Here is a 19,916-nt window from a genome sequence, read left to right as displayed (position 1 = left end):
AGAGACTATAACTCTTTATCTTAAGGAATGTAGTTATACTCACCTTTTGGTAAATGACATGAAGTGTCATTTGACATGGAAGCATTTACTGTTACAACCTAGATTTTTTGTTTGTTTGTTTTGTTTTGTTTTTTAAGTAGGCTCCATGCCCAGCGTGGGGCTTGAGCTCAGGACCCTGAGATCAAGAGTTGCATGCTCTACCGACTGAGCCAGCCAGGCCTCCCTAACCTAAAATTTTTTTTTTAATGGAAGTAGAAAAATAATTTTGGTGTGATCATCTCCATAGATAAAGGTATATGATAGATTATTTCTGAATTCAAATTCATCCTTATAGTTTAAACCAGAATGACTCTTTTGACTAAAAAGTTATCTTTTTATTCTTGATAATATATAAACTTCACATTGGTGTAATAAGATTTATTCTTTAGCAAAGAAAGCTTCTGGATCTTTAGCAAGTTAGGTAAGTTAGACAAAGGTAGAGTAAGCATGACTTCTCTAGAAAATGTTTATTCTTTATTGCTCTTCTCCTCTTTCAAATCAGGCTTACTAACAACCACCTGTCCTTTGGACTATGAAATAAAAGCTCAGCACATTCTGACCCTTCTGGCACTGGATGACGGCATACCAGCACTTTCTTCATCCCAGACTTTGACGATTACTGTTCTTGACGTAAATGATGAGGCACCCGTGTTTCAGCAGGACCTATATGAAGCTTCAGTTAAAGAAAACCAAAATCCAGGGCAGTTTGTCACAAGGGTTGAAGCTATGGACAAAGATTCAGGTAATTTAAAAATATGGAAACTTGGTAATTAATGCTAAAAACAAAAATTCACATACTTGAAACTAGTTATGGCCCAGAAAATGAAGACAATTGCTAGTTATTTCAAACTTCTAATACCTCTGTAATTAGCATTCACATAAAAACATATACACATGTAAAGGTAATGTGTGCTCTTTTTAAAAAAAGATCTATTTGTTTATTTCAGAGACAGAGAGAGAGTGTGTGCCAGCAGGGGAAGGGGCAGAGGTAGAGGGAGAGAATCTCAAGCAGACTCCCCACTGAGCAAGGAGCCCAATGCCTCAACCAAACAACTGAGCCACCTAGGCACCCCTCGATAATGTGTGCTTTTATATGGCATTTGTTTCTATTGATTTATATTATTACTTATGGTAGAGTGATATATACCTAATTAACATAATTTTTTATTTGATCTTGATAATAAACTGCAGTATAGACAAAGTATCACATTTTTTTCAGAGTGTAATGGTTAGATACACCACATACAAAACAGTAAATGGATCTGTATTTCCTCTCTATATAGTATAATGGAAGAGAGAGGATGCTGGGTGTGAATCCTAGAACTATCCTTTACCTCAGTGTGTAGCTTTGAACAAGTAGCTAATTCTCTCTCTTCCTCTGTTTGCTTATCTGGAAAATGGGGATAATGATAGGGCCTAAGTTCTAGTTATGTTATGAGAATGAATGAGTTATTACATGAAAAGAGCTAAGACTGGCATAATCAGTGGTCAATAAAGGTCAATTTCTGTCATTACTATTATTACTCTTATTAATGTCAGCCACTGTGTCCAGACAAATAACTTTGAAGTGAATAGTTATTATAGCTGGGAATTTGTAAATGTCTTAGAGTTCCTTTTCAATATCACTGTGACTTTTTTGGTATTTAAGGTCCAGTACTTTAATAATATTGTTTATATTTTAAACAAAATAACTCTGAAAATTATGGTGAAGTATTTGCCATTGAGAGCATATGCCCATTTCCCCATCTGAGTTAATACAAATAGTTTAATAAGCCAGTTTTTTTTTTACCTCATGTGTATATATTCTTTTTATTGTATGAGTTTCAGGTGTACATTATAATCTGACATCAGTATACCCTACAAAGTGTTTACCCCCAAAATCTAGTTATCATCTGTCACTCTACAATTGACCTTGTTTTCCTCTTTCACACATACCCCCGCTCCCTATTCTCTGTATCTGTGAGTTTATCTTTGTTTTGTTTTTGTTGGTTTGTTTTGTTTTGTTTTCAGATTCCACATATGACTAAGTCAAATGGTATCTGTCTTTCTCCTTCTGACTTATTTCACTTAGTATAGTATCCTCAAGGTCCATCCATGTTGCAAATGGCAAGATTTCATTCTTTTTTATGGCTGAGTAATATTCCATTTCACATTCTACATCTTTGTCCATTCATCCATTGATAGACATATAGGTTGTGTACATATCTTGGTTATTGTAAATAATGCTGTGGTGAACATAGGGGTACATATGTCTTTTTAAATTAATATTTTCATTATCTTTGGATAAATACCCAGTAGTGGAATAGCTAGGTCATCTGGTAGTCCTGTTTTTAATTTTTTGAGGAACCTCCATACGGTTTTCCACAGTGGCTGCACCAGTTTGCATTCCCATCAACAGTGCACGAGGGTTTTCTTCTCTCCACATCCTCTCTGATACTTGTTATTTTTTGTCTTTTTGATAATAGCCATTTTAATGAATGTGAGGTGACATATCATTGTGGTTCGGGTTTGCATTTCCCTAATAATTAGTGATGTTGAACATCTTTTCATGTGACTGTTAGCATCTGTATGTTTTCTTTGGAAAAATGTTTATTCAGATCCTCTGCCCTTTTTAAAATCAGGTTGTTTGTTTTTTGTTGTTGAGTTGTATGACGTTTTCTTTAAAGATTTATTTATTTATTTTAGAGAGAGAGAGAGAGAGAGAGCACAAGCGGGGGGGGGGTAGAGGAAGAGAGAGAGACAGAGAGAATCACGAGCAGACTCCCCACTGAGTGGGGAGCCCGACACGGGGCTCGATCTCATGACCCTGAGATCTTGACCTGAGCCAAAACCAAGAGTCAGACACTTAACAGACTGTGCCACCAAGTCATCCCTGTATGAGTTCTTTATATATCTTTGATATTAACCTCTATCAAATGCATAATTTACAAATATCTTCTCCTATTCAGGCGGGTTTTTTTAAATGATGGTTTCCTTTGATATGCAGAAGCTTTTTAGTTTGATATATTCCCATTTGTTTATTTTTGCTTTTGTTTCCTTTGACTTTGGAGTCTGAGTCACAAAAACATCCCTAGGACCAATGTCACAAAGCTTACCGCCTGTGTTTTCTTCTAGGAATGTTATGGTTTCAGGTTTTACATTCAAGTGTTTAATTCATTTTGAGTTAATTTTTGTGTATGATGTAAGATAGTGGTTCAGTTGCATTCTTTTGCATGCAACTGACCAGTTTTCTCAACACCATTTAGTGAAGAAACTGTTCTTTCTCCACTGTATGTTCTTAGCTTCTTTTTCGTAAATTAATTGTCCATATATGTGTGGGTTTATTTCTGGGCTCTCAATTCTGTTCCATTGATCTGTGTGTGTGTTTTTATCCTGGTACCATACTCTTTTGATAACTATAGCTTTGTAGTGTAGTTTGAAATCAGGGGCCGTGATACCTCCAGCTTTGTTCTTTCTCAAGATCACTTTAGCTATTTGGGATCTTTTGTGATTCCATACCAATTTTAGAGTTATTTGTTCTAGTCCTATGAAATATTCCATTGGAGTTTTATTAGGGATAGCATTGAATCTGTGGACTGCTTTGGATAGTATAGACATATTAACAATATTAATTCTTCCAATCCATGAATAAGCCAATCTTTTAAAATTCACATTCGTAAATAGAGGTAGCATTACATAATCAGTATAATTTTTCTTTACAAGAATTGTAATAGATGTGCCCATGGAAATAATAGTATTAACAGTAGGATTTTCTTCCTAAATTGTTCATCTAAGGGGTAATAGATAGATTTCCTTGAGCTTTTATACTACACTATATGCCATTTTAGATGCTTTGCCCTTTTGGAAAACATCATCTTCTAATGAAATGCATTTTACATAAATTTGTATATGATGCTACAAAAATTTTCTTTTCAAAGACTAACCTAATTTTCTCTCTTTTGACCAGAATGGGGCAGTATGATCACAAAATTTTTCTTACCATGCTCAAAGACACATGACTGGAGTGTGGTAACAATTGCTCCTCCCAACTTGTACTTACAGAATTTATTTAGCACGTCTCAGGCAGGATACTTTTAAGGGTGATAGAAACAATGGAGAATATACATCAGCTTTGTGTTTCACAATAGTTCAATAAAGTTCTCTTAGAGCACTCTCTGGTGTAAACTGAGCAACATAAGGCTCTGGGCAACACAGAAACTACTTCTCAAAGTTCACAAACATATGCTGAACCTGCCACTGATGTGGATCAGTGCAATAATTACTCATTAGCAATTATTAAAATTTGTAAAATGCTTCCTCCCCTTGACCTTACTTTATCTTATTAATTTTATTTTTGGTAATAGACACTCCTAAGGAATCTCTCATTTTAATGTCTGAAGAGAGAAAAAAGCATTTCTCTCAAATATTTGCATGTATCAACTAAAGGGGATTACCATAAATATGCATCCCGATTTTTACTGGCAAGGTGCCCCTAGCGTCAGTGTTATTTTCTTTTAGAATGACCAGTCTGCAACCTGTTAGTTAAATTGAATTGAAGAGTTCAGTATTCTAGAGATTATGGTTTGCCTGATGGAGAGTTTAGATGCAAAATTATTGTTTTGCTGACTTTGCATTTATGGATGTTTGAAATACACATCAGCATCTTCAAGAGTCTCATGCACTCACGCACGTTGTGGAGACAATTTGGGTTTACTGTTAATCTCAGTGTTTTTAATGAGGCCAGATCAATTAAGCAAGTGCTTTTGAATACATTTTCCCTCAATCTTTTGTTGTTGTTTTGTTTTTTATATTTGCTTGTTGGGTTAAAACAATGAAAAGAATTATGCATAAGAATTAAATGTCACGTCAAGATTTTTAACATAACTGGCATCACACTGGAATTTGCGAATGGTTTACTTTATAGTTATGTATTCTTAAAAAATACTATAGCATTACTTAATATTAGAAAGCTGAACATATATTTTCTAGCATTCTACAGTACAGTTTTTTTTTTTTTTAAAGATTTTATTTATTTATTTGAGAGAGAGAGAGAGCACATGAGAGGGGGAGGGCCAGAGGGAGAAGCAGACTCCCCGCTGAGCAGGGAGCCCGATGCGGGACTCGATCCTGGGACCCCAGGATCATGACCTGAGCCGAAGGCAGTTGCTTAACCAACTGAGCCACCCAGGCGCCCTCTACAGTACAGTTTTTAAAATCTTAAGCCTACAGTGTTGTTTGGCATTCAAAACCCATGGGACTTCGAACACTGCTTGTTTATGATGTATGACTCAGACTAGTTCCAACAGGAGTTTTTTCATGTATTAAAAGGGAAAAACAACTACCAGGTTTTAACTAAGATATTAAAACTGCTACAGCTTTTGGTACCACCACCAAGAGTTCTATTGTCAGTGAGAAAAGATTTATCCCCAGGGTGTACCTCCGCCAGTCCCCAGAGAAAGGGCACCCCACCAGGGAAGATAACTCACTCCCTGCTGATGTATTTGCTCAATAGTGGTGAATACAAAATAATTTAACAGCACATTGCCCTGCAAAAAATGTCAAATTCTATAATGAGATCTTATTGTCTATTCCATAAAAAAATGTACAGTTGACCAATCTGAGGTTCGGGGGTGCCGATTGCCCCTCCCACAGTCAAAAATCCATGTTTAACTTTTGACTCCCCAAAAACTGAACCACTGATAGCCTACAGTTGGCCAGAAGACTTAGGGATAACATAAACAGTCAATGAACCCATATTTTGTATGTTATATGTATTACATATTGTATTCTCTCTCTCTTTTTTTTTTTAGATACAGAGAGAGAGAGAGAGAGAGAGAGAATGAGTGGGGGAGGGGGAGAGGAAGAGAATCTCAAGCAGACTCTCCACTGAGCACTGGGTGCAGAAGGTGGGGGGCAGCAGGTCTTGATCTCACCACCTCCGAGATCATGACCTGAGCCAAAATCAAGAGTCAGACGCTTAACTGACTGTGCCACCCAGGTGCCCCTCTATACTGTATTCTTACAATAAAGTAAGCTAGAGAAAAGAAAATGGTTTTAAGAAAATCAGAAGGAAGAGAAAATACATTTACAGTGCTGTACCATATCTACTGAAAAGAATCCACGTGTTAAGTGGACTCGTACAGTTCAAATCACGTTGTTCAAGAGTCAGTTGTGTTCTCTATCTGGGATTATTTTGAATTCACCCCAGATCTGATTTCCTGGAAAACGTCCTGTGCTGGGTCACAACTGTGCACAACAGCCTACACTTGAAGCAAGGGAGGAACACTGCCATGATGCTATTTTATCTGTTTCATTGACTCTAAAACACCAGCAACTGTCAAATGCATCTAGCTTCAGAAATGTTAAAATGTGGGGAGAAATGTGTCTTAGAATTAATGAAACAGTCAGCATGAAAATATAAAGAAGAACCACTTACAATTTCACTCACCCAGAGCCAGTCACTGTTAACCTTGATTTAGTCTTACTTCATTTAATACAGGGCATTGTAATTATTTCATTGTTCACCTGTCGGCCTGCCCTTTAGATGGTGAACTTCTTAGGGACTCAGGACATGTTTTATTCACTGGTATCCCAGGTCCCTAAGTCAGTGCAAGCTAAGATGTAGGAGCTCAGTAAATATTTTTGATTCTGTGATCTGAGAAACTGGAGCTGCTTCAAGTTGCCTTCACTCTTCAGAATTCATTCATTTATTTATTCCTTCATTCAATCAGTCAGGCATGATCCTGTTTTTGCCTTAGAACTTTCTGAGTTGTGTGAACATTGTACAGTTGAGGAATTCATGAAAAATGATCTTCCTAAAAAATAAATCTGGAAAATAACACTCCCATGGTCAGAATTCTTTATTACTTCCTCATGGTTTCGAGGATGAAGTTTTATTTTCTTTTTCTTAACAGCCAGGCACTTTATGAAGTGACTCTAGCTTTCCTCTCTATCCTCAACTGCTATCACTCTCCCACCCTAGACTCCAGCTCTGCAAATGTTTCTCTGTAAATGGCAAGATAGTGAATATTATAGGCTTTGCAGCCCATATAATTTCTGTTACTCAATTCTGACTTTGTACCAAGACAGTAGCAATAGATAATACATAAAGAAATGAGTGTGGGTGTGTTTCAGTAAAATTTTACACAAGTGGGGGCATGCTGGATTTGGTCAGTGAGCTGTAATTTGCCAACAGCTGGTCTACTACATATATCTAATGAAGACATCTAAGTTACTTGCTGCTTTGGGCACATTAGATCCAATTTTGATGTCATCAAAATAGTGATCAATATGATGCTCTATTGGATGCCAAGATGAGCAAAATCTCTGCCAGATCGGTGATGGCCAATAGTAGAAGAGTTTACCTAAAGATGTACTCTGTTGTTTCTGCTGGGTAAAAGCAAATAACTTGAAGTTGGTATAGAGTGTTTGATCTCAAAGGGTGATTTCCAGGACCAGTGGCCCCAACATCTCCTTGCTAGAAGTTACCTGTTGTATCTGCCACTAGGCTTGGGTCTGATCTTCAGGAAGATTAATTTTCAGGCTCATATAGAAGCTTTCTGGTTTTTAACTGACTGACCTGCAAGCTTCAGCTTCAGCTTGTAGTTTTCTTTCTGCAAGTTCCTAGTATATCCAGAAGCAGCCATCACTCATCACAATCCCTTTTACTCCCCTATGGCCAGAGTCATTTGGTCCTCTATGGAACTTGAGTCCTTTGATGATGACTCCCTCACAATCAAACACAGGTGATAACTTAATCGATTATGGTATTACTGCCAGTCATCAATTACTGGTATTCCATTTCCCGTGGTCAGAGAACTCAGCACAGCATGCAAGGCCAAGACATAACCAAACCCAGAATCTCTGATACCTGAGACCCACTCCTGCTGCTAAATACTCCATCAGTCAGGTGTGGTCAGGAAAACCAGAGATTATAATATAGGTGTTGGAAGGCTGAGTAAGCAAAAAGGGAATCCAGAAGTAACCCAGGAAAAATCACCATAGGAACAGCTACCACCCCAAACACTGGGAAATGGAGGAGGTCAAGGTTATCTGAACCTAAAAAAAAAGGGCCAGGCCTTGCGGAGCTTGATTCAGGGAGTTCTAGAAGCCGGAGAGCTATGAACGTGCTGCCGCAGATACAATGACAGTGCTGACAGGGACAGTAAGCCAACAGAAGGGCTCCCATCTCCTCTCCTCTGACTTTCACTCTCCCCTGTGTCCCTTTGCAGCAGACCCAAGGAGAGAGGAGATGGCGAGAGAGAAATGTGGCTTGCTGATCCTTGGCCCCAGCATCACAGGACAGAGCAGAGCAGAATAGCTTTAGATCCGAGATCAATAGTGGCATAACTAGGATGCCATGGAAAGAACTGAAGGAGGAGCAGCCAGAGGAAACAGCAACCACTCAGACCCCGACAGAAAGAAATGTAGCACATTCAAAGAACAGAAGGGAAGCCAGCAGACGGACCGGGAGCATAGCGAGTGAGCAAGTATGTGAGAAGAGGTTGGGGAAATCACCAGAGCCCCTATCACATGGGACTTTGTAGACTGTGCTAAGGCGTTTGGATTTTACTTTTTTTTTTAAGATTTTATTTGTTTACTTGACAGAGAGAGGGAGAGAAAGCACAACAGGCAGGGGGAGAAGCAGACTCCCCACTGAGCAGAGAGCCCGATGTGGGGCTCGATCCCAGGACCCTGGGATCATGACCTGAGCTGAAGGCCAGACACTTAACTAACTGAGCCACCCAGGTGCCCCTGGATTTTACTTTTAATGCATTCAAACCTTCCTTCTTCTTTCGTACTTGTTAAGTCCTATTCATCTTTAGAGTCTCAGCTTATACAGAAGGCAACCATAGTTTCCCAATGATATCTTATATGGAACCATAATGGCCTCCTTACTTCTCCGTGTGCAGCGCTGTACTGCAAGCACCATGAGGGTAGAGAATTTGTCTTCCTGCTAACAGTTACATTCTTAGCACCTGGCATAGTACCTTGGCACCTGCTCTCACTCTCTCCATATGTTTATTTAACAAGGTAATCAGTGAACAGACCATCTACCTGGGGTGAGTCTTCCCTGGTCCACTTCCTCAGTGATTTCACGTATTCTATCACACTGTCTATAATTCATTGATTTAATTGTCTCCACACGAAAGGGGAACTTTGAGGACCAAGATAATTACTTATTACTCGAGAGTATCTTTCCAGTGCCTGGCACTCAATATATGTGCATTGCATGAATGAGCACATGAATGAATGAGCACATGAATGAATGAATGAATGAATGAATGAATGAAGCAACCAAATAGTTGGAGCTCAATGCAGACACATGGGTGTTATCTGCAAATGGATAGAAACTGAAAACAGTGAATTGAGGAGGAGGTAGAATGAATTCCTCCCCCGCTTCTCTCCTCTCTTTTCTCTCTCTCTTTGTTCCTTCCTTTCCATCTTTTTAAACATCAGTCAGCAATATTTGAAGCCACAGAGAAGACAAATCAGGGAAAAACAAAGATGACCAGTATGTTCTGTAAACAGAGGTGACTGTAGAAGGAGTAGCTAGGTATGACAATTTCAAGCTGGCTGCAAAGGAGGGATAGCATTTTTAGAAGAAACTTGGTTATAAAGAGAAGGAAAAAAATTTGATCCCTATAGCTAGAGAAGAATATAATTTAAGGGAAAAATTAATAAAAAAAGGCTATAAATAATAAGAAAATTCCAAGAGGAAGCACTTGAAGAATTACTTTGGCCACCAAAACAGAAACCAGGAGTTAGAGTTGAATGTAGACACAAGTTGAGAGAATGCTTCCCATGCCTTCATTTTCTCCAAGAAATAGGAAGGAAAGCGATCTATAAGAATGAGCCAGGAAGGGCTCGGCACAGGAGTTCCTCAAGCCATTGGATTCCTTCTCGGTGGGGGAACCCGTGTACTGGGCCTGGCCATGGTACCGGGCCACCACATCGTTTCTATTGAGGTGGAGAGGGAGAGCCTGGCAGGGCCTCCCTATCTCTGACCTCGATTGCGCATGCTTTGCAGACCATTAAACCAGGAACGAAGAAAAAAAAAAAAAAGAATGAGCCAGGAAGTGCTGGGTGGGAGACATGAGTGGGAGAGAGATGACACAGGAAAGCTGGAAAGACTGCCGGATGACAATGACATTTCCGTGGCGCCAGTCTATGCTGTTGTGACATTTTCTGCAGCCCCAGTTATCTGCTGGATATCCCGGGAGGGCAGAGAGATGGTTGGAATGATGCTGAATTGAGGCTTTGCTGGGCATCTTTGGCACAAAGCCACAGGACTGAGGAAAGTTGCACAGTTGCAAAAGTGATCATTCATGAGGCTGGACTGGAAAGGGACAGAACTGAATTGAGAAGGGTGCCCAAAAGAAGGAAAAATAAGAGGTCATATGCTGTAGGTCTTGAGGTCTAAGAGCAATATATGTATGTGTCCATACACACATGCCCCCTTCACTGGGCGTGTCATATCACTGAATATCTTCAGATCCCAATTTCCACTGTGCTTAGGAAGGTGATGAAATTAGACTAAATAATCTCTATTTTATTTTTATTTTCTTGGTTCTCATGTCTGATGATGCTATGTTTGTCCTGGATGATTATAGGTTGTGAGGAGGAAGAAGCAAGGCACTAATTAAATTCTAAAAGAGCCATTGTAAAATATTTTAAAGTTATTTCACATAATTTAAGTTATGAAGGGTGTAAAGTTTGGAGTGTGAAAATGTATGTAAAAAATGTATGCATGCAAACTATGGTGTAATTAAGAATCTTATTTATTCTTAATATACTAGGGAGGTTGAAAGTGAATGGCTTGTTATCTCAGGGATAAAAGCTATATAGCATAATGGAAATAATAAAATCTGAAAGTTTCTAAAAAGTCAGGAACATATTGAGGAGAATGGTAAAGCACATTACAGAATAATGGGAGCAATGGGAGGAAGGGAAAACATAAAGATTTGAGTTTATTTTTAAACATTTTCTAGGTTTGACAGGTATTGGGAATTAAAATATTAAATATTTTAAATAAATATTAAAATACATAATGTAATATATAAAATATAACATAATGTGTAATGTATGATAAAATCATATAATAAATGAGTGAGTTGATTTTAAAAATAAAGGGTCCAAAATTAAAAGGTGCTGTTCTCTGTGTAAGCTCTCTGAAGGCTGAGGCCATACCCATTTGATTCACTGCTGTGTCTTGGGCAAATAGCTCTGTGCTTGACATCTAATTTTGCTCACCAAATATTTGAGGAACAGGAAAACAGATGTAAGATGGTATTGTTCCCATTTTCCTAATGTACAAAGAGATAAACAGGAATAACAAATTTAACCTGGAATTTTTAGAATTTTTGTCTTGGCTATAGAAGAGAGTATGTGATCATTATGAGACCAAAGTAATCACTTTAATTATTAAATAATCACTAATGGAATAATATGCCTAATGTCTACTGATAGAACAGTAAGTTTTTGGTGACCTCTGACCACACCGTATCAAATATACTGATTGTATCTTATTAGATTTTTTTTTCTCTTAAGGTCCTTAAAACGTCTGCAGACTATGTTAAATATCCTTTCTCTTTCAAGGACATAATAAGAAGACATCTATATTTATTCTTACATAAAACTAGACTTATACTCCACTCCCTCCAGCACTCAGTCCTATATTATGTCCAGTAAATAGTGGAATGAAAATTTTTAAGACTGGCAAGGTGGAATTTGTAATTGAAGTTTTGTTGTTGTTAAGGCCAAAAAATAGTATTTCATTTTCTATTGAATTATAAAATCATATACTCGAAGTACTATGTCTATTCCTAGATTCTCGTCAGTTAAAAAAGAAGATAGGAAAATAATTGAAAGGAATTTGTATAAAGTGCAAATAAGCTACAACAGCATGGGATAAACTCATTTAAGTTAATGGTATGAATGATCTTCATAATCAATGATGGAAATGACATGATGCTTTTCTCAGGGAAGAAATGAAACCACAAAAAAATGGGAAGCATTGTTTTCAAAATGCATGCTAATGTGGTACCACATTTCCCACTCCAGATAGGAGCCTGAATACTAAGTAGAAAATAAAACAAAAATATGCATATAGCAAGTCTATGTGCTTGCCTCCTGCACTGGAGAATAAACAGAATACCATAACCGAGCACAAGCTTTTAAGTAGGGAGTCGATCTACAGAAATTGTCCTTTGCCCCGTAAGCATACAATTATGTCATTAAATCACAATCAGGGGTGTTAGAAGGAGTAATTAGGAATATATTGTAGGGTTGCGCACTCATAAGAAATTTTTTATGGGAGGGAAAAAATCTTAAGCATTCACTGTGGGGAAGTCTCCTAAGACTTTTGAAAATCAAGCATTTCAGCCCATGAGGCTTTTATTTAGCAAGAACAGCCAAAAGAGGTGAGTGTGTGTGTGTGTGTGTGTGTGTGTGTGTGTGTGTGTGTGTGTGTGTTTTACCTTAATTTGAAGGTTGTTTAAACGTCTTGCCTTTCTCATCTCTGGCCTAACATGTTCATAGGAAAACAGACGAATGGTTTCCAAAGGGATAGTTAGTAAGTTTTTCTTTATATTTTTCTTAAGGAATCAATTCCAAGTTTCAGTTTGAAATCATGCCAGGGGCTTCATCTGGGTTCTTCAAGATAAATCCTGACACTGGAGAGGTAGTGACCACCACCATACTTGACAGAGAAGTTCGGGAAGTTTTCACCCTTCGAGGTAAGGGATGCCTGACTATGGTACAAACAAAAGTAGGCAGCAGGAGGTTAGTGGTGAAATTTTACATGTCTGTAGAATGTCTTTAGTAAACCGTTATTGACCCAGTGCTACCCAGTTAGTTTGGTCTGATGCAGCAGTCTAGTTGGGGCAATATATTTTAGGCATGAATTTATGGCCACAGTCTGTGCCATCTTTTATTTCACATCAGTACTCGTACGAGATGGAGGAGTCCCTTCATTATCTGGCACCACGACAATTCTCTGTACTGTAGAAGATGAGAACGATCACGCACCAGAGATTATTGTCCCCGGTCATGACATTGAGGTTCTGGAAAACCAAGAGCCAGGGGTTGTCTACACTGTTTTGGCTTCTGATATGGATTCTGGCAATAATGGAGCTGTCAGGTATCATGTAATTGGTAAGTATTTTCTCCACTAAAATTCTCCTCATGACACTGACTGAGTTGACACACTAGTGATTATGCTGTATTTGGTGTCTATTGCGGGGTCTACAGAATACATGCTCAGTAAAAGCTATTTGGTTCCATGTGTGTCCTTTCCACAGACAGCCTGAGCCACTGGCTTCCAAATTCTTAAATCTCCCCTCTGCAACTATTGTGAATTTTTTGTGGTAATGTTAGTGGGTGTGTAGATGGAATATATAACTTTTTTCTACTTTTGTGTCTTTTATATGATCACTAATATTCTTATTATTTTGAGCCAGCAAGACTTTTGTCAGTCTTTTTTATTTTATTTTTTTTAAAGATTTTATTTATGTGACAGAGAGAGACACAGCGAGAGAGGGAACACAAGCAGGGGGAGTGGGAGACGGAGAAGCAGGCTTTCCGCCGAGCAGGGAGCCCGATGCGGGGCTCGATCCCAGGACCCTGGGATCACGACCTGAGCCGAAGGCAGACGCTTAACAACTGAGCCACCCAGGCACCCTCTTTTTTTTTTTTTTTTAAAGATTTTATGTATTTATTTGACAGAGAGAGAGAGAAAGCACAAACAGGGGGAGTGGCAGGCAGAGGGAGAGGGAGAAGCAGGCTCCCTGCTGAGCAAGGAGCCTGATGCAGGACTCCATCCCAGGACCCTGGGATCATGACCTGAACCCAAGGTAGACGCTTAACCGACTGAGCCACTCAGGCACCCTGCATTCTTTTTTATTTTATTTTATTTTATTTTATTTTAAAGATTTTATTTATTTATTTGACAGAGAGAGAAATAGCAAGAGCAGGAACACAAGCGGGGGGAGTGGCAGAGGGAGAAGAAGGCTTCCCGCAGAGAAGGGAGCCCAATGCAGGGACTCCATCCCAGGACCCTGGGGATCATGACCTGAGCCAAAGGCAGTTGTTGTCAGTCTTTTCTTAAATGGAACCTGGAGGACACAGAGATAGACAGTTCCCAGATCTGAACACCAGTATACCACTTAAGAACTATAACCATACCCCACCCTTGATCACAGTAGGAACTTCTACCCAGAAGATAATTTTGTGATATGGCTCCCTTTGGATCAGAAGCATAAAAATTTCTGACAAAATAATGTTAGCATTTGTATGGAGAGAGCCACATCTTCTTATTCATCTAAAAGAAAAGGTGATTTTTGGTATATGTCATAGAATGATAGGAGTTGAGGAGAGAGTAATGCTTCAGAGACTGCATCTGATGGGGAGAAGGTGCTTTTAGATCTTGTAAAAACAGTTTTGGGACTAGCTTCTGAAAGCTATCACTTTCTATTTGCTAAAAATTCTAGAACCCATGGCATTTTCTATGTGCCACCCATTTTACTCCAAAATGAGAATAGCTTTATTGCCTTTTTGCCTGATTATAAAAGTGATATATAATTGGTATAGAATATGTACATATTTATGAAGAACAAAAGTAGTAACACAAAAATTTATATCTTGCAGAGGTAACTCATTTATTATTTTGAAAAACACTTCTCCATGAACCTTGGTGAATGGAGACATCAATTTTATATATATTGGACAATTTATATATGCTACTTTGTTATCTCATTTTTTAAACTCATTATTATTTATTTATTTGTTTAATCAGAGAGAGAGAGAGAGAGTGAGCACAAGCAGGGGGAGTGGCAGGCAAAGGGAGAAGCAGGGTCCCTGCTGATCAAGGAGCCCAGTATGGGACTTGATCCCAGGACCCTGGGATCATGACCTGAGCCGAAGACAGCCACTTAACCGGCTGAGCCACCCAGGCCTCCCTAAACTCATTTTTTAATATACTATATGAATCTTTCATATTAGTAAATATACACATATGTTAGCATTTCTAGTGATGCCTCTTCTTACTGCTTATGTAAAATATCACTTAATTCATCCATCCCCTTTTATGGTCTTTTAGATATTGAGTATAATAGCAGTCTTACTATTATAAAAGTGTTGCAGTTGAACACTTACCCAATTATTTCCTTATGATAAATGTAAGTGGAGTTATCATGTCCAAGGGCATATATATTTTAAATGTTTATGTGTATTGTCATACTTTCATCCAGAAGAACGATACCCTTTCAAACTAACTTGTGTAAGTAAGCCCAATTTTACTTCTTTTCTACCTGTTGCATTGGGTACTTTCCTTTGTAAACTCCACTTGTTTTCTAGAACTTTCCAAACGATCTGTGATTAAGGACCAGGGTTTGAATTTTTTTTTAATTTTCAATCTGTTGTGCACTGAAACTTTTGTAAAATACAATAAATATGAATTACCGTGAGGAAGAAAACAAAAAGGCATACACAATGCAAGCGTCAGGTTTTTTTTTAATCTATTATGATATTATGCAGACGTAAAATTATTCTGTCAAGTCTGTATAAGATTTTCTAAATGCTCACTTTCAAATTCTGGGGTTTATCTTGTCAAGCACTGATTACAAACAATCCCCAGAGTGCCACCCATCCCCCTTCACTGTATCAGGGTTTGCTCATTTGCTTCTTTTTCCCATACTGTCAAAGTTTCCCCTTCTGCTGGTTTTACCCATCAGTATTTACCAGTCCTTCCCATCTTGAAAAAAGACTTCCCTCAGATGCATCCCTCCACTGTCTCTTTTCCTTCACAATCAAGCTTCTTAAAAATCATTGTGTACACTCTGGTTTCTGTGTCTTTACCTTACTTTGGAATATGTATTCCACTGAAACTGCCCTTGCAAAAGGCACTTAGGATCTTGTTGCTAAATCCAGTGGATCCCTGTCATTTCTTAATTTAATTGTACTGCTTTGTGCCTTTGTGCACCATGCCCTGGACACTTGGTCCCACCTTGACTTCAGAAAGTCACTTTCTCCTGATTCTTCTTCTGCCTTTCTAGACAAGCCTTCCCAATGTCCTTGTTCTGTGGGTGGTCCTCTGACTTACTGGAGTTTCCAGGGTGTTTTGTGCTTATTTTTTTTACTTTGCTCATGGACACACTCTTACTGTGTCATTTCATCCAGTCCTCATCTTCCGCTACTGCTGACACCCTTATATCTCCCTATCTTTATCCGCATCCGAGATCTAAGTCCCATTAAAGGACATTTTTTTTAAAGTAAAATAATGACTTTCACACAATTATAAAATTAACAACTGCCGAAGATTTTTTATTTATTTTATTAAGTCATTGATTAATGAGCAAACTAAAAAGATGTTAAAATTGGTCCAAGGAGGGGCGCGTGGGTGGCTCAGTCGTTAAGCGCCTGCCTTCGGCTCAGGTCATGATCCCAGGGTCCTGGGATCGAGCCCCACATCGGGCTCCCTGCTCTGCAGGAAGTCTGCCTCTCCCTCTCCCACTCCCCCTGCTTCTGTTCCTTCTTTTGCTGTGTCTCTCTCTGTCAAATAAATAATAAATAAATAAATAAATAAATAAATAAATAAAATCTTTAAAAAAATTGGTCCAAGGAGAATTCCAGGACACACGCACGCACACACACACACACACAGAGGAAATAAGGAATTCTGAAATGCAGACGAGGTCTAGCTGCAGGACAATAACCAGTGACATTCCACTAGACATAATTAATTTGCATTTCTGTGGACAAGAATCACTGTTATCAGCTTTCAACAATTTACAGAGTGATAAAATAGATGGAGCACATGAAGAGAAAAGCCAACTCAAATGGCAAGGCCAGACCTGATATTCAATAATCTTTTTTTTTCACCCTAGCACATCCACTTATCTTTCCCTCCCATTTCAAATTGTTTCACCTCAGAGACCCCATTGTTGTGCCCAACAGCATTGCATTACCAGTGTGTCCCCAGCTGCACTCAGCACCACCTCCTTCACACCGTCCCCCATCACAGTCTGGCTTCTCCTAGAGTCTCTGTCGGTAACCTCGCTCAACTTACCCTTAGGTGGAATCTTGAAAAACCATGTACTACCAACACACATATTTTTAAGTAATCGGCTAAAAATTTTTATTAGAAGTTTAACTAGTGTCTCTCGGAATATCATAAATATTGACACGTTAAGATAAATGGCTATATCACCTTTAAAAAATATCAAATAGAATAAAAAATACTTTTTAAAAAATATATCTGAACAACTTCCCAGGCAGGGGAAGGTTCCCATTCAAGGCCAAGCCAGGCTCCTTACCTGCCTTCAGTCCCACGGGCCCTGCCCAAGCCAAGGGCACCTGCGGGGTCAGGCCCACAGCTGGGAGGAGTCCTGTGCTCTCAGACACTGAGAGACTCAGACATCTTTCCAGGAGCACTCTGGACCTGCAAAGCCACCTGCCAAGGCACCATACTTAAGAGATAGACTAGGGAGGATGCTAAAGGTAACAATGTTAAGGAATGTGGAGGGGCGTCTGGGTGGCTCAGTCGGTTAAGCGTCTGCCTTCGGCTCAAGTCATGATCCTAGGATCCTGGGACTGAGTTCCCGCATCGGGCTCCTTGCTCAGTGGGGAGCCTGCTTCTCCTTCTCTCTCTGTTCCTCCCCCTTCTCATGCTCTCTCTCTCTCAAATAAATAAAATCTTTAAAAAAAAAAAAAAGGAATGTGGAGAAGACAAACTCACATGATTTTAGGTGATTTCTCAGGCAGAACAACTTTAGGAATAAGAATATGTAAACTGAGCTTCTGGAAATTACCTTAAAACTACCAGTTTCCAGATATTCTTTAGAAAACTTCAGATAACCCCAGGGGTACTCTGACCTCGTTTTAAACACAACTGGTCTAAACACCCTTCACTCTTTCACCAAACCCCATCATGAATCCTTCATCCCTTCCTTCTTACTTTTCTCCTTAATATCTTTGGGATGTGTCCACTTCCTGTATGCATGTCTTCATTTAGAACATCCCTGGTGCTCAAGCAGATTACTGTAATAGCCTCCTAACTTTCCTGTACTCTAACCAAGCTTTGACATTGCTGCTCAGCCCTCCTCCCAAAGCAGAAATGTGATTCATGACCCTTTCTCTTCTAAAATCCTTCAGGAGCTCCCTAAGGATGTTAAGGCAGACTCTTCAGCAGTGTACACAGGGCACTTCATGATTTAACCCCCTGCTTATCTTCTAAATTCACGTCTTCCCGGCTGCCAACCCCCTCCCTGCCCTCTCCACGCAAACCCCCAGGGAACCCTGTGTTCTAGTTACACTAAAACACTTGTAGCCTTTAAGTCCTCATATTCCTAAGACTTCCCTCAGGCTCTCCCCTCTGCCTAGAACACACTTTCCAAAACTTTTAGCCAGGCTCCCAGCTCTTTAGGAACCAGTTTTGATGTCACTCCTTCTAATAAGCATTCCTGCCCATCCTAACACAGGACTGCGTGTCCTTCCTCTATGCTTCTGGGCATTCTGTGCGTATGATTTTCACACCACACTTTAATGTCCCGGGACTGACCCAAATTCCTCCTGGACTGTAAATGCTTGGAGACTGGGATCATGCCTTACTGCCTTCATATTCCCAGCATCCAGCACACACTTGGCATGTGGCAGGTTCTCCTTAAATGTCTGCAAAGTGAATGAATCAATTTATCAATGACAAATGCCACAGAAATGTAGATTTGTCTGATCACCCCTATATATAGTTTGGTACAAATTAGTTGTGTTTTATGAACAAAATACAAATGCAAGTCCCTTCTCCTCAGCCCCCAACACTGCTTATGACTGTTGTTTTCTTGAATGCTATTCTACTTCTTCCCCACATGCTGCTGGCAGACCCCAGTAAATTCCCACTCAGTATTTTATTTTATTTTATTTTAATTTTATATTTGACACAGAGAGAGAGAGAGTACAAGCAGGGGGAGCAACAGAGGGAGAGGGAGAAGCAGGCTCCCTGCTGGGGCTCAATCCCAGGACCCTGGGGTCATGAGCTGAGCCAAAGGCAGACGCTTAACTGACTGAGCCACGCAGGCGCCCCAATCCCACTCTATTTGGAATAGTGTGCTTCATCCAAGAATATGCCCCTCATCCAAGATATGGCCAACAAGTCACTGAACTGTATTTTTCCTAATTTTTAGGATGACTTTAAAATATCTTTGAAGGTTTTTTGTCTCTGTGTTCAGGTTTAACTTTGATTCTGCTTGGTACCATGGGCAAGAGTAAAGGGAAGGTTTTTTTTCTGAGGATACAGAGAAGACTAAAACCTCATCATTCCTTATGTCAGGGAAGAAACAGACAAGTGTTCCCCTATCTCTTAGAGAAGTGTTATGAGTCATGCACAAGGTACCTGGGAATGTGGAAGAGAATCTCACTGCATCCACAATACTACTATCCCCCTGTTAATTTTTTATTGATATCTAAAAATGGACATTATATCCTGTTTCTTATCCCTTCCTGGTATTGTTTTATTTCAAATAAAACATACATTTTAATTATCTCAAGAGGAAAAATGTATGAATATAAAAAGTTGTAAATGCATACACAAAAATCCACACTGCTGCAAATCAGTCAAGGCGAGTGTTTTAATTATTTGAATTAAGAGAAATATTGAATTATATTATTCTGTTTATCCCCTGATAATAGAGGCTTCATGAGGGCAGGGACTCTATCATGTTCACTGTTATATCCTCAATACTTAACAAAAGTGCTAGGATGTAATATTCATGAAATAAATATTTGTGGAATGAATGAATCCTATATATATATATATATATATGTCTCATCATATATATGATGGATATATATCACATATACATATATATGAATCATATGTATATGTATATGTATATATAGCTAGCAAA

At 39.0% G+C, this 19,916-nt stretch overlaps 1 protein-coding gene across 1 annotated transcript in view; it reads left to right on the top strand.

Moving 5' to 3' along the window:
- Window positions 1-19,916, top strand: part of DCHS2 (dachsous cadherin-related 2) — a 119,939-nt gene that overhangs the window by 51,186 nt on the left and 48,837 nt on the right. The window contains 3 exon segments of the mRNA XM_078068246.1: window positions 542-781; window positions 12,621-12,755; window positions 12,964-13,173. Of these exon segments, the coding sequence (XP_077924372.1) occupies window positions 542-781; window positions 12,621-12,755; window positions 12,964-13,173 (585 nt within the window).

Source organism: Halichoerus grypus, chromosome 3 (genome assembly GCF_964656455.1).
Source record: "Halichoerus grypus chromosome 3, mHalGry1.hap1.1, whole genome shotgun sequence".
Classification (NCBI taxonomy): Eukaryota; Metazoa; Chordata; class Mammalia; order Carnivora; family Phocidae; genus Halichoerus; species Halichoerus grypus.
This window is presented reverse-complemented; position numbering and strand designations above follow the sequence as displayed.